General features: G+C 47.5%; 1 protein-coding gene across 1 annotated transcript; it reads right to left on the bottom strand.

Annotated features, from left to right (window-relative positions):
* Positions 1-2,961: 2,961 nt before the first annotated feature.
* On the bottom strand, positions 2,962-6,089 carry SLAMF9 (SLAM family member 9). Its single transcript, XM_074322074.1, is given in 5 exon segments — positions 2,962-3,337; positions 3,690-3,962; positions 4,754-5,063; positions 5,065-5,089; positions 5,513-6,089. Coding segments are annotated over 5 exon segments (870 nt in total). The 5' UTR covers positions 5,569-6,089; the 3' UTR covers positions 2,962-3,131.
* Positions 6,090-15,867: the final 9,778 nt, after the last annotated feature.

Here is a 15,867-nt window from a genome sequence, read left to right as displayed (position 1 = left end):
GGCTGATTGGCCGTCAGCTGTAGCCAGTTAGCCAATTAGCCGCTAATATAACTGCTGCGGCTACGGAGGAGAGTGGAGGAGAGTGAAAGAGAGTCGTCGGTGGGTTGCAGACAAAAGGGACAGCAGGTCGCACGTCCAGTGAACCCAGCTTCCAGTGAGACCGTAGTGGTATGACTCCCCTACCTATGGCTCCGTGGGTGTTCCTTTTTGGCCTCACCATATCCTGCGTTATGTGGGGAGCGGGACCAGAGACCCTGTAGGCCTCCCCGCACGACATCCACCAACTAAGATTCTGTGTAACCAAAGTATCAGGGAGCCCACATGTTTTCAGCTTGTTGACAAGATCAGAAAAGGTTGTCAATTACAGGGATTTTGTTGACCAATACCAGTGGCCACTGGTCCTGTCACCTGATGAGAAATGAAGTACCATATGCCCCGTGCCTGATACTTAGTAGATAATTAAATGTTACCCCCCTCCTCTCAGTTTGCTTTCACCTGTTTCTAAGGGTGAGCAAACTTTACTATCAGGTGATTACTATCATGGCTTCCTGCAGAGGAAGAGGACTGGGCCACTCTGAGCTTATATTCCACCTTCTTGAGGGTCTCAGCCTTCCTCTTCCAGGTGCCCTGGTGTCGTGCTGGAGACCCTGCTCGCTGCGCCATTTCTCGTGCAAGGCGACCTGCGGAGTCTCTAGTCCCGCTCCCCACATAAGAACGCAGGATATGGTGAGGCCAAAAAGGAACACCCACGGAGCCATAGGTAGGGGAGTCATACCACTATGGTCTCACTGGAGGCTGGAGTCACACGACCTGCAACTTGTCCGCTTCTCTGCCTGCCAACCAACCAACTGGACTCTCCACTCTCTATGGACTCCCGACTCACTCACCAGTGCAGCCACGGCAGTTATATCAGTGGTTAATTGGCTAACTGGTTACAGCTGTCAGTCAATCAGCCACAGCTGACAGCCATCCACTACCCGAGTCAGTACCTTTCCACATGAGGCCGCGAGAGCCTGGAAACTGCTCTCTGGCATTCTGTCCCCACACCTGGGCTGGCAGGGACCTCAGCCTTTCTCTGTTCAGAGGCTGTGTGGAAGAAGGGACTTTGCCAAATTCTAGGGACAGCCCTGGGTCAACGGTACAGGGACCATTTACTCCTCTATTTACTTTCTGTGTGCCTAACTCTGAGGAATGAGCTGCCCCTGTGTATGCAAGATAGACTCCAGTTGCTTTTGTTTTTTCCAGTGTTCAGAAAGGTATTAAGGAACTGGAGGAAATAGGGGCTGCAGGCTTGGCCCTAGAGCTCAGGCCTTTTTGAGAGTGGAACTGCTCAGGCCACGGAAGAGGCACAGAAAACCAGCCTCAGGCCATGGACTGCCTTCCAGCAAGATCTGGGCTCATGCCTTCAGAGAGTAGTTGATCTGTTGCCAATCTTAGGAGCTCTTTGGGGACGGGTTTCCTACCCTCACCACCTCCTCCCCAAGCCCCAAAAGACTCACTCTCCTGCTCATAAACCTAGGCAGGAAATCCCTGCTTATCTGTTGGCTCTGCTTCCTTTCCAGTCTGGGAGGCCTGGCTCTTGGCTTCTGCCCATGCCCCATGCTGCTTAGAGCCCTCCTTCTGTGTGTACTAGTGTCTGGCCGACTTGTCCTGTTTTCCCAAAAGCTGTGTCTTTGGTCTCCAAGATTCTCCAGTGCATCCCACAGCCCCATTCATAGCCTAGCACCCCTCCTCTTGAAAGATACTTTGGAGGTCAGGATCCTTTTCCTCACAGAGAGAGAGGGGAAGGCGAGGTCCAGAGAAATGTCAGGTATGGCTTCTGCCACACGACCAACTCCCAGCCCTTCAGACTCCTCTTCTGAAACTCCCCAGGGTCACCTGCTCCTCCTGCTTCTGTGGGAGCCAAGGTATATCCTTAGCCATGTCTCTAGGAGCTCCAATCCTCTCCTTCAAAGTGTTCGTTGTGGAAAGGGACTGTGCCCCAATTGATGTTTCCTGAACAAAGTGTCATAAGCAAGAGGTGAGTGGCAGAGCAGAGCCCAGATCTGAGATCTCACCCAGCACTGTCCCTACCGAATCCTACACCACCCCCTGCAATTCACTCACTACCTACATATGTCCTGTCACTTAGGTGGCTCTCAAGTTTCCGCCCAATCCCCCTACCCCATGGCAGCTACAAGTCTTGGGCAGTGGCAGATCAGGCCTGGGTGAGGAATTCCGGCTAGGCAAAGAGCAAGAAAGTAAACATAAGGGTCTGTGCTTGAGGGGGGTGGTGTGTAAGGGGTGGGCATTAACCGAGAACAAGAATCTAGAGAGGTCCGAGACATGGAAATCTATAGAAAAAGGACAGACAGGGCAGTAATACTAATCACAAACAGAGGTGAAGGGTCCAGACCTCAGCTATTGATCCAGCTGAGTTATCATCCCTATGGGGCAGGCACCAGAGGCCCAGAGCAGCTGGCATCAGGGAGATGACTGAAGGGTCCCAGGCTCACTTAGACCCAGAATAGGACTGCACTAGGGGGTCCCTGTCTTCCTGGCAGCACAGCCTCTAGACTGGGGTGGTGGCGTGGGAGTAGTTAAGTGAACTCGTCTGCCAGGGTGGACGTAGGGCTATGAGAGCAGAAACATCTTAGCAGGAACAATACCACCCATGTAGGGTTCTTAGTGCCTGTAATGCTCCCCTTGAGGAGTCACAGATTCAGTTAGGTTAGAAGGAATCTCTCACTTTTCTTATTTAAAGTGCAAATGTTCTGTATGTTGGTGGGGAAGGGGGTAGGTGGTGACTAATAACACACCAATACCCCATTGTGAACACTCACTTCCGTCCCCAGAGGCAGGTGTGGGGGAGCGTATGAACTTAGAAGGGTGTACCTGGAGTATAAGGAAAGGTGATTTGGAGGGAGCACCTGGAGTAGAAGGAAGACATAGGTTTGCCAGAGTCACCTCGCTCCTCCAAAATGGCAGTCACGTAATTCGACTTTATTGCCAGACAATATTCCCTGTGAGAGTGTGGCCCTTTGGACGCCCACCCTGGGCCCATGGGAAGAGGATAGCCTGGGGAGTAGAGGGAGGATTCCCTGGGCTCTGGGAAGAAACAATGGTCAGGACAGAGCTCCCCAAGGGTGTGATCAGTCCAGGCTGGGGCCAGGCTTCCCTTTCTTTCTCAGCTTCATTCTGTTTCTCCTGAGTTTCTTCATTCTTGGTGTCTTGCATCTTGCCTGGCTTTGGATGAGCCACAGCCCCACGACCAGAGTTACCAGCAGCAAGAGAAAGAGTAATGCCTTGGCCAGAAGGCAAAAGGAAGCTGAGGATTTCTCCGAAGGATAGCCAAGATCTAGGACAGAAGAAGGAAGGTGGGGGGACTCACCAGAGGAATCTGACAGAGGTGACTCAGATTCAGTCAGTTGATTTTCCTTTGCAAGTGTCTCTGGAAATACATATTCTATTCACAGAAGCTAAGGAACTGAGATCTGGGGAGCAGCCTCAAGCTGAATGAGATAATGCAAGAGACCTTTGGAAGTTGGGAGCTCTAGGAAAAGGGAGGGCTCCTTACCCAATCCAGGGGTCAAGTCTCTATGGGAGGGGGTTAGATTCTAAATTCCATATACTATCTTGGGAAGAACTGAGGGAGGGAGGTGGTGGCCCTGAGGCTTGCAGTAGCTCAGGAATATCTGGGGTCCTGGTACCTGCACAGAAGGGACCAGCGGGTATCAGACGGGAACTGATGTTGCTGATGGGGTTGCTGGCCCTGCAGGTATAGGAGAGGGCATTGTCCCCAGGCCTCCAGGATGTGCTGAGGACAGAGCCTTCATGTGCGGTGTCATTGCTGTCCTCCTTGTATACCCAGCTGTAGTTCACATCCAGGCCTGCCTTCTCTACAGAGCACATCAGAGACATGTTACAGGAACCTTCCCCAGAGATCTCAAAGTTCACAGTGATGCGAGGTTCCAACAGCCGTCCTAGATGAAGGAGGGACAAAAAGGCCCTCTGGGTAATCAGGGATTTTATCTGTTTTCCTAAGTTCCTGACTACTGGGGTTTGGGTGCTGTCCTCTGTGAGCCCCTGTACCCAAACAATGATAAAGCAGAAACTAACAAAACCCAGCCACTATACAACCTATATTTCTAGGGTTCCCTGAGCAGATGCTGAGGCAAACAGCTGCCTGTGGCATTTCCACCTCCCCTTCATGCCTTGACTTCTCTCTCTTGCTTTGGTACCCCCCCTTCCTTCAAACCCCACTCTGTCTCCTTGATCCCAGAACATATTGTCATCCTCAGGAGGGCATTTATAGTTGAATCATTGTCTCTGCAAGAATCAAGGTAGACTATCAGTCAATGTCACAGGCACTAAGAAGAAACTTGGGTTCAAGTAGAGAGGAGTCACTGATTAGTAGCCCTCAAATCATATAGGAAGATAAAAGGCTCAAGAATGGAGGTGGCATTCACCTTCAGGATGTAAAATCTCCCTGGGAGAAACAGGTCTACTAGAGATCTACACACAAAGACTCTGATCTCTCTCTCTGTGTTGGGCACCTCCACAGGATCAGCCTCCATGCCCAGTGACTCACTGTTCCAGGTTACTCCACCCATGGCGGCAGCCTAGATGTTGGGGTTGAGCACACTGGGGACAGTCTGCCTTCTAGTCCCAGCCCCTCAAACCATAACCCCAACTCCTGAGACCCTTCCTCCTTTGCATGGGAAGCTCAGAAAAGCCAGAGAAAGTGGATTTTTGGTTCCTAAACTAAACTCACGGTAGACATGTAAAATGTAATGCTGCATGGTAAAGATCTGGGATGTCCTCAGGTTGACTTGAGCTTGATAAGGCCCCGAGTCCTCCCAACTCAGATTGTTGATGTGCAGAGAGTAGCTGGGGTGCAGGAAGGTCACTCGACCCTGGTAGCGAGGGTTGGTCACCATGATGGTAGCAGGATGTCCCTCTTTCTCTGGCATCACAGTGGCAAGAGTTATGTGGGAGGACCAGATGATGTTCTCAACCTCTTCATCGGCTGGTATTTCCAGGGGGAAGCTGATGGACTCCTGAAGGACTGCAACCACTTCCTTAGGACCCAAACCATCTCCAGAATCTCCTGTGGCTGCAGATAAAGGAAGAAAAGAGAGATGCAAACAGCCCAGCTGTTGTCTCTGGGCTGCTGAGTCTGGCAGCAGGACTGTGGTCTCAATCTCAACTAAGCAGCTTCTATAGCCCTACACTCAATTTTGTCCTGCAGCTGCCTCTTCTGGTTTTAGCTTTCAGCTGTACCTGACTTGAGCACCTACCAGGGGTGCCCTCACCCTCCAAATTTTACCTATTCTGTTTGCCATCATGGGGCTGCTCTCCCATCCATATTCCCAGGTTTCCTCATCTCTTGGTCCTGCCCTGAAGCCATACCCAATTCCTCTTCACTCCAGAAGAACTAAAGTATACAACCCCAAAGGAAGTGCCTTGCTAGCCTAAGGCCCAGCAGAACGGAACAAAGGAGGGAGGACACATTCCTGTGCTGGAGCTGCGCTCTCTCTCACCTTCCTGGAGCAGCAGGAGGAGGAGCAGCCACGGAAGGGCTGCCATGTCAGCAGCCCGGTGCACCAGAAGGTGTGACTTGGTCAGTGCCCAAGGCTGTGAAGAAGACACGCTGTCAGGAAGCTACTATAGACAATGATTGACAGTCCTGAGGAGAGGGAAATAATTTTCACCCAATCTCCAGCCCTCTAACTTCCTCCATCCTCACAAAGCCCCTCCCTGTCCATCTTGGGAAGAGTTCTCTCTCTGCGCCACATTGTCAAGATGGTTTACTCACTGACTCATGTTTCCTGTCCATTAGCTCAGCTCAGATCCCATTTCCTAAGTGAAGCCTTCCTAGACTCCACAATATCTATGTCTCCAGTCCCCCCAGACATACCACCTCTCCTGAACTCTTAGAACACTTCCTATCCAGCCTTGGCAGCTCTTCTGTTTCTGAGATCATTTGATCTTATAAATCTCTTTATCTCCCTAGACAGACTCCATCTTTTGGGATATCTCTGTATGTCCACTCTTTCTGGCTCCTATGCTTGACACATATAGCACTCAACTAATATTTTTGGAATGGATGAATGAATGAATGAATGAATGAAGTTTTTCTATTTCAAGCTAGTTATGTTCCCAATTGAGAGATTTATTCAGAGGATGAAAAAAATTGACACTCTAAAAAAAAAACAAAAAAAACGCAGTTTGGACCAGAGAGATGATGAAGGTTGTTAATATTATGGAAAGATTTTAAGTCATTTTGTGAGGCTATGATGTGGATCAAAGCTATAGGAAATCACGTTAAGAGTAAGTGCAGAGAATAAAAAATCTTTCTGATGGTCAGGGCTGTCCAGGACGCAATGAGTGACCTTGGGAGGTAGTTTCTGCCCCTAGTTTTCAAACCAAGACTGGAAAGTCAGTTGCTTGGATATTTTGCAATATCTCTGGCATTAGATGTATAGACGTAATAGATGTAATAGATGTGAACAAAAGCAACTCCATTTTTGTATCCAGGAGTTTTCATGTTGTGACCTTTGACCAACCTAATATTGTCCTTAGCAAGAATATCAGTGCTTTCTAGTTCATGCTTATCTGTATTCCTTAAAATGTAGCCATAAATATTTTTGTTAGTAATGGCCAGAATGGCATGACAACTGAGATAAATATCAAACGGGTGATAGTATCAAGACCATCAACAGGTATGGCCCCTGTCGATACTGCATTCTTGGTCTTGACAATCGTTAGTACCTGAGTTACACTATTAAAAAAGTACTATAACAGGAGTCTGTTACTGGAGAATAATTTGCACAGAACTTCTGGGTCATCTATCTGCTGTGACCCTACATTCCCATAAGTAAATTACCCTATAATAAATTCTGTTATATTCTATGGAGTTGCCTGCTTTGTATTTTGTTCTGAAGATACTTCCTCATTACGATGGCCATTACACTTTTATACTGTGGGACACTTACACTGTGGGACAGAGAGGTATTCAGACTAATACTCAATTTTATGAATCTGTACTGTGATGAGGAAGCAAGAGTGGTGTCTCAAGACCAAGGGCACAGTGGAGGCAGATATATTCAGTTCTGGTCCTGTGCCAGCATATCATACCATTAGGTTAGCAAACGTGGCACTCATACACGTATTTATTGAGTAGCTTCTGTTGCTCAGACACTGTCCTAAGTGCTGGAGCAGTGACCAAGAATTTTAGATCATGACTTCATGGAGATTGTAGGCTAACAACTGACCACAGATGAGTAAGTACAAGTTTGATGAGCCCTACCAAAAGAAAAACTGATGAGCCTATATCAAGGGGATTTAGCAAGATTCAAGTCAGGAGGATCGAGGAAAAGTTTTCTGGGAGAAATAATATTTAAGCTGAGACTTCAGGGATGAGTAGGATCTCCTAAGTGAGGAAGAGAATGAAGTAGATAGTTATTTAAGTTCAATTTATGAGCATGAAACCTCAGGGGCTGGGAATTTTTGAAAAGGTAGATCAAATCTCAGCCTGAGTATGAAAACTTTTTTTTATGTAATCTTCCCTTTTAAAAAATTAGATTAAAGCAAAGGGGGAAAAAAAACACCAAAGTCATGTGCATAATGTTCAGAGTTTCAAGGATTAGTATATCAATTAGGTTCTCTGAGAAGTAGATGCTGAAGTTAGAAATGAAAGAAGTTTAATGTGTGTGGGAGGTCATGTCTGTAAGAGATAAAAGGGGAAGGAAGCAGAATTGAGCAAGAGGAGCCTTGGACCACAATGCAAAGCAGCCTCTGCTAACTCAGCAGGGAGCTCTGGAACTAAGAGCCGTACTCTCACTACACACAGTCATTGGCTGCAGCTGCCCAGGAGGAGCATGGATCCTGCAGGCACTGCAGCTGGAGGCTGTCAGGTAACTGCACCTCTTGCAGGTGAAGATAAGTTGTCTCTTGAAAAGGAGGCCCAGGGGCACCTTCATGGCTGCTACAGTAAATGTTCTGGTCAGCCAAAAGGTAACTGTGTTCAGATTGATTAACCTTGTCTCCATAAACAGCACATTATGCTTATTGAGTGGACAAAGGTAATTTCATCCTCCAGTCCCTACCCTCCCCTTCTCACTAAGGCCTCCCAGTTTAATGTGGAGAAAATACTTCTCAGGGCATGGTTTTCAAGTGCTTTGAAAAATTTGATTTTCATTCTGGCTCATGGATTGTGATCCCAATACAGTCCCATTTCTGTCTCGTACTGCCCCATTAATCTTACTCAGTGGAGTAGTCTTCCCCTGCCCCAGAGGAGAACCCTGGCCCTAGTTTCTGGTCTCAGTTCAGAAATGAGAACTTCCTGTGCCATGTAGTATACAAAATTCCAAACTTGAATTAGAGTCAAACTTGCCTCAGTATAAGTCTGTTTCTGGCAGGAGACTACAGTGGGAGGGGGAGAGGGAACTCCTCTCTGCTCCCTCTCAGCTTGCCCCTCCACCCCGTTCCCCTCAATTCCCCTCCCCAACTCATGTCCCCTTCTCTAGGAAGGTAGGCAGGCAGGGGAGGTGATGACATCGTTCTTAAATAGCTGAATGGCTTTGCTCTCTGCAGGTCTGGCAGACTGTTAAGATGGACTCTTTTCTCTTGAAGGTAGTTTTATGGTTTTTTAACAGTTTCTACTGGTTCCCTCTCTCCTATTTTTTACCAAAGGTGGATGCATCTCTATAATGGGTGGTTCTTTGAAACTACTTTCTCAGGCCCTGGACACCCTGGCCATACATCCCGCCCCCTTCCCTCTCCCCTCCACTGTCCCCACTTAAAGGCATGCAGGCCAACCAAGCAGGCTGTGTCTCATGGGTGGCGCTCAGTTGCTCACCATAAACATTTCTCACCCTGACAGATTCCAAGATCTACAACATAGTACCACACTCCCAGCTGTCTCAAAGGAGTCAGATTTCAGTCCACAGTGGGTTTCAGCTCTTCCAGGCCAGACTTAGGCTCCTGTCTCCTCAGACTCTCACCTGCAGGGCACACATTTCAAAGCTTTCTAAGTCCTTTCCTTAAAGGCCCTCTCACCTGGTTCCTGGTCAGAGATAAAACATCATCTATCCCTTGGGGGAGAAGTGAGGATTCACAATAAAGCAACAGTTACAGCAGGTCCTTAAATAATTATGTTTTGTTCAACATCATTTTGTTACAACATTGAGGAGAGTAGGAAGTCTTCTTTATATCAATTAACCTGTGGTAAAATTAGTTTTGTTATACGTCGTTTCACTTAAAGTCTCAGAACAATGTTAAGTGAGGACTTACCATACTTCCAAAGAAATCTCTTCTAACCTCCCTCTCAATTCTCCATCCATGAATAAGAGGGTTCCAAAAGCGGTGACATGGGTTCTCCTTCATTCCTGTTGTGAATTCCACAAAGGAAAGTCTCCCTCACACTGCCTTTGAGCCAGCTGATCTCTGCCCTGCTCTGGTGGACAGTTTCATGATTGTGCCCCTGTACCCCAAAGTTTGCATCTCTGCTTTTCTGCTTCAGGACTTTCTCTGAAGCAGTGGAAGGTCCTCAGCCCAGGAGCAGTGCAGCAGGGTAGTAGTGGGGAGTGCACAGACTTCAGATGCCACCCCAGCCAGGGGAGCGCTGAGTTGGTTTATAGATGTCCCAGCCTTCCTGCCTTTCTATGGGACAATTCTGAGGCTTGTTCTCCATGATTCCTCAGATGGATTGAGCTCCAGTTGCTCACAGCAGTAACCAGCCATTAACACATCCTTTTCTGGCTTTATTCCCTTTCCCATCTCATGTTCCTCATTCTTTCCAGTCTCCTGGATTATCTCCCAGAAAGACTTCCTCCACCCAAGTTCTCATCAAAGCCCCTCTTTGGAAGGAATATAGACTAAGAGACTATTATACATGATAAAGTAGCTGAGCCAGTAAAATGTAGATCCCCTCTCTCTTTTGCCTCAGTCCTTAGGAGCAAATAGTCAATGAAAAATAAGCCTTTCACCCCAATTCTTCTGATATAACAGCCTTTGTACACAGGGACCAGTGAAGAACTGGTCCTACTCTGATGAAGAGGACGGGGTGATAATAAAGATCAAACTTTTGATCAAACTTTCCCCTCAGCTTTTCTTTTATTTTTATTTAAAGTTTATTGGGGTGACAATTGTTAGTCCCTCAGCTTTTCTTTGGGTCTGGAGAGATCCAGAGACACATAATAGAGCCATGGTCCTGGAGGAACCATTAGCAGGAAAGGTCCAAATAAGTCACCTTCTATTCTATCAGAGGGTCTGCTATGCACTTGACACATGGTTTGCCCTCTTTTCTTTTTCCTTTTTTTAATTGTCAGGGTTCAAAGAAATTATTTGGCTGAACCACGAAGGTGGCTGGAGAGAACTGAAACAGTCTGCAAACCATTGAGTTGCACCCAAAGGAGCCATTATGAAATAGAGGAGAAAGCAGTGTCCCTTGCAGACAGACCTGCCTGTGCAGGATCCCCTAGTTGGGACAGAGCAGAGCACTTGGAGGGACAGACAGAATCTCAACAAGGTGGGGCAGAGAGAGTGAGGTGGAGAAAAGCTGAGACAAGCAAGGCTCAAAGATGCACTGGAACCAGCTCACCAGAGCCCAGAGTTTATGATGTCACACTCTGTCTCTCAAGAAGTTTACTTTAATAATAATAATAATAATAACAATAATAAATAAAGAAGAAGTTTACCTATGATGGGCAGGAGAAATATATAGGATGGAGGTGAAAGGAGAACACAAGGTAGAGGGAATGTTTTAGTGCTGTTGATGTTTGTTTGTTTTTTTAGATGGAAAAAATTTGGACACATTTAAATGCTGAGGAGAGAAGCCAGTAGGGAGTGCAGCTGAAGATGCAGGAAAGAAAGGAGACAATGGCTGGAGCAAGGCCTGAGATTCAGGGCCCAGGAGGGAGAAGTGACTTTAGACTGCAACATGGCCCTTCATTATAATAAGAACAGATGGTCAGAGATGCAGGCAGATTTATGTGGCAAAAAGTTAAGGGGAGTCTTGTCTGGTGGTTTCAATTTCCTCTCTAAAACAGTGACAAAATTATCTGCTAGACCTGAAAGTTTAAGTGTGTGTGTCAAAGGCAGGTATTTCAGGAGAATGGACAAAGTTTGAAACAGATGAGATGACTCTATCCAGGTTTCTTGGGACAATCCCAGTTTAAGTCTGTCGTCCTGGCCTAATTATTAATACTGTCCTCTTTTACTCTTAGAAAGTATCCTGGTTTATAGGATAAATTATATGGTTACCCTAGAAAAGGAGACAGTTCAAGGCCACTCTTAGCTTTTCTGGTCAACATATTGCCCTGCAAATCTGGGGGAACCAGGGGGTGGGCAGGAGATAAGAGAATGCATCTGGAACCAAACTGCTTGGGTTTCTTCATCTGCAGAATGGGATACTCACAATACCTGCTTTATAGGGTGACTGTGAAAATGAAATGACGCCTGTAAAGCACTTAGCACACAGCCTGGCACATGGTGAGGGCTCAAGGAATGTGAGTTGTGGTTATTCCTGAAGGTTACTTAAGTATCAGGATCATGGGCTTTGGCATTATGAAGACCTAGAAACTCTTCATAGTTGGCGAGGGTCTGGCCACTGAAAAGAATACACAGGAAGTGTCTAATAGAAGACACATAAATAGGTTTACTCAAGAATATTTGCTGGCAGCACCTATCAGTCCCTGGACTGAGGATACAGCAGGCATTGTGGCCAGGACATTCAGCCCATCTTGGTGTTTTCCACACAGCTTGCCTCTTCACCAGATCAGCCCAGTACACATGCAGAGATGCAGAGTCCTACGCTGAACCCCTTTGACACACTGCCAAACAACTCATTCCTTGTTTCTCTAGCATCAAAGATCCCAGAGTGGTTCCTACACACACACACACACACACACACACACACACACACACACACACCCTCCCCTCAACTTCTCTCTTAAGCAGGGTTTGTTTGCCCTTCTTTCCTGAAATCGACTTGCTAGGTTGTATGTCCTCTGCTTCCCTCATGCTCATTGTTCTCACAATGCAGGTTTTGTGCCATCTGCAGCAGAATCACATGGAGGGCAGGTTACAATGCTGATTCCTTGGCCCCGCTCCAGACCCAGGGAACCAGGATACAGGGCATGGGAGGGAGGGGTCTGCAAATGCACCTGCTTATCAAGGTCCCAGCAGACCCCACTTCAGCTAATGTTTGAGAACGCCACACTGCCTGCTCCTCTGCTTTTCTGAGGCAGAGGAAGTTCCCCAGCTGGTCATGCCTTTGTCTCCAAGCACAACATTTTTCTTTCCCCCTAAGTGGAGCTGTGAAACTGCTGCCTTCTTATGCTGGGCTTCTGGAGGGCTCGTTGAGTCTGTCCTCCTGGGTCTGGGGGCGGGGGTTCGGGGGGTGGGTGGAGCAGGTACGAGACCAGAAGCTTGAACAAGAGATGTCAGCTTTTGTCCCTTGATAGATGTTGATGCTGGAAACAGAGTGTTGTTGCTCAAACAAAAAAAGTTTAGAATCTACTGATCTTGTCCTACCCTTTATTTTATGAAATAAAAACACAAGAAATAAAACCCAGAGATTTAGGTGGTGTAGGAACTTCTCCAAAGCCACATAGTTTAATGGCTAAGCTGAGGCCCCAACCCAGGTCTCCTGATGTCTTGCTGGCAGGACTTTACTTGATTAAACTCATTTGGGATGTAACAGAATATATCTGGCTATGTCCAGCACATAGAAAACCCTCAGTAAATTTTATTATTATTGGTAATGTCATTATTATTTTCTTATTATTCATTTGTACTTGAGACTGGAGGTCCTCAGGAGAACCTGAAGAAAACAGAAGGGAGCGGCCTGAGGAAAGCCAGCTGGCCACCCAGACAGGTCTGCACAGGGTAATAGTTTTCTTAGTGAATTTAGCACTGATCAGGTTCCAGTTCTCCACAGTACTGGCTCAACACACCAGCTCATCAATGTCTCAGAGTCGATGAGAATCTAGGATGCAGCCTGACTTTATTAGAGCTGTCATCAACTGACATAAAATTAGCCATTCATCCTACAAATATTTTTGCTGCTCCAGTTAAGTGCCAGGCACTATTCTAGATGTGGGTGTAGCAGTGAGCAGGAAAACATGGATTTCCCATTATAGTTGGGGTGACCCCAACTATAGTTGTGGGGAGAGAACAACACACACCAAACAGACAAATATATAACAGCAAGTAATCAAGTATTGTGAGGGACAACAAATCAGGAAAAAGGAATAGAGAAGAATGGGGGCAAGAAGTCCACTTTGTTGAGGACATTCAGCTCAAATTCAAAAGTTGCAGCTACATTGCTCTGCCATCTCCTTGCAGCACACAGTCAGTATGCAGAGTTATCAGCAAAAGGCTGCCCTGGGAGTACAGTGTTAGAGGAAAGATGATCTATGATTCAACCATTTGGTTCAACTGCACCACGCTTAAGTAAAGTGCTAACATTAGTGGAAGCAGGATGAAGGGTATACACAAACTCTGTAATTCTGTAAATCTAAAATTATATCAAAATAGGGAAGAGTCCAGGATGGCAGATTGGGTAAACGCTAGGCCTACTGCATCCTAGGATCACACCAAAATGACAAATAAATTATAGAACAATCAACCTCAAGAAGCATCTGAAGACTAGATAAACAGAATCCCTACAACTTAAAATATAAACAAGAGGCCACATTGAGACTGGCGGCGGGAGGCAGATACATGAATCAGGCTGACCCCAAGCCCGCGAATGGTGGTTGAACGCCGGGAAGGACATCTCAGTGAGGGAGGTCCTCCTTGAGGAGGGCGAGGTCCCAGACCCACACAGGGCTCCCTAACCCAAAAGTCCTGTGCTAGGAAGAGGAGTTCCCATGGTATCTGCCAGTGAAAATCAGCGAGGACTCTGTCCATCCCAGTAGGGTAGAGGGCAGATGGAAACCCAGATGCCCTCTTGTAGAATCCCCACATGAACTCGCTCTCTTTTGTGCACTTGCCTGGTCTGCTGGAGAGGTGGCAGCTTGGGTGGCTGAGGGATGTGCAGGGAAGACCTGAGGTGAATGGCTTTGGGGTGGGAGCTGGAGGGACAGGAGCCTTTGTTGTCCCTGTGTGAAGACTGACATGTGTGTGGAGTATAGGAGGTCACCATCTTTTCAGTATTGAAGCCCTCCACCAAAGGGTCAAGTCTGATACTGCATTGGTCTAGTAGAATATGCGCCTGCGTACTGTCTTGGTGACGCCTTGGGTCCCTGCTCTCCGTATAGCTGGTGCTATATATCATTCCAGACACTCTTGACTGCTGGGCTGCTGGTCCCACCCCACAGGCTGCAGATGCCTTTTTGCAGTGGTGGATGGTCCACAGCAGCCCAGGAAAAGTTTGCTCATGAGCAGTAACCCAAGATCTGCACTGCAGCATCTCTTTGGTGGTTCTTGGGAACCTGTGGGCCTGAGACACGTGGTGGCTGGCCGTGGTATTCTTGGGGTGTTTTAGCAGGGTGGTCGCAGGCCTAGCACTGGTTAGGAAACCTCGACTACACTGACTTTGTAGAAACCACCAACCACACTACTTAGATCCCTGGAACCCTCCTCTGCCTGCCTAGAGCTGCATTATGAGGGGCACACTAGGCACCTGGGTGACCAGCCTTGTACCACAAGCCATGGAGGCCTTTTGCAGCAGCAGACGGCTCATGATGGTCCGGGATGATTTTGATGGTGGATAGTGACCCAAAATCTGTAACACAGTCACTCTTGGGCAGCTCTTGGGGCTTTGCAAGCCTGAGGCAAATAGTGGCTGATTGTGGTGTTCTAAGGGAATTCCGTGAAGAGGACACAGTCCAGGCACTGCCCCGAGGTGAGCAGTAGCTCCCTGTGGTGTTCTGTGCTATGTAGTCATAGCCCAGGCACTGGCACAAGAATCTGAATCTGCATTAACTTTGTAAAAACCACAGGCCATGTTTTGTGACTCCTGGTACTCCGCACCATCCAGCTAGTGCTGCATCTCCAAGGGCACTCTTAACACCAGGTCAAATAGCTTGGCCCATGCACCTAAAGAGGCTCTTTCAATGGCTGAGTCTTATGAGCAGCTAGTGGGTGGCAATAGGCCTAAGGAGGCCTAGGCCTTTTTCTAAGTTGCCTCAGGCCCACTATTGGTGGCAGCAGGCCTTGGTTCATGGCGAGGCCACTCCCACACACCTCCAGGTTCAGCACAGGCTGCAGCCAACCACATATAGCTTTGCACTCCTACTGGGTTGCAGCAGGCTGGTAATTGGCAAGGCTGAAACTAGCCTACTTGGGAGCCCCTCCCAAGAGACACCAGAAACAACATACCCAGAGGCCAGCTTCAGATCACACCAGAACACTACCTGGTTAACCCCAAAAGTGGCACACCCAAAAGGAGGTCTCAACCGGCACAAGAGCCCATGGGGGCAAATCCTCCTCTGAGGGGTTAGCCCCCACACAGCAGCTTATACACTGTGGGCATAGCTAATCCTCACAGTCAGTCAGCATGGGAGTCACTTCCACCTACTGACACACCAAAACCAACTACAATAGAAGAACACACACAACACACTCAAGGGACACTTCTGGAACACACACACAGGGGATCAGGGAGACTGTGTCATTGGACCACATAGGACACATACTATATAAGGCCACCCATCAGAGACTGAGAGGCATAGGAGATCTACCTAATACACAGAAGCAAACACAGAGAGGCAGCCAGAATGAGGAAATACAGAAACATGTCCCAAATAAAAGAACAGGAGAAACCTCCAGAAATAGAAATAAATGAAATAGAGGCAACCAACCTACCAGAGACAGGGTTTAAAACACTGGCTGTAAGAATGTTTAAAGAACTTAGCAAGAATTTCAACAAAGAGA

Source organism: Rhinolophus sinicus, linkage group LG17 (genome assembly GCF_036562045.2).
Source record: "Rhinolophus sinicus isolate RSC01 linkage group LG17, ASM3656204v1, whole genome shotgun sequence".
Lineage (NCBI taxonomy): Eukaryota > Metazoa > Chordata > Mammalia > Chiroptera > Rhinolophidae > Rhinolophus > Rhinolophus sinicus.
The sequence above is the reverse complement of the archived record's forward strand: the minus strand, read 5'-3'. Positions and strand labels throughout refer to the sequence as shown.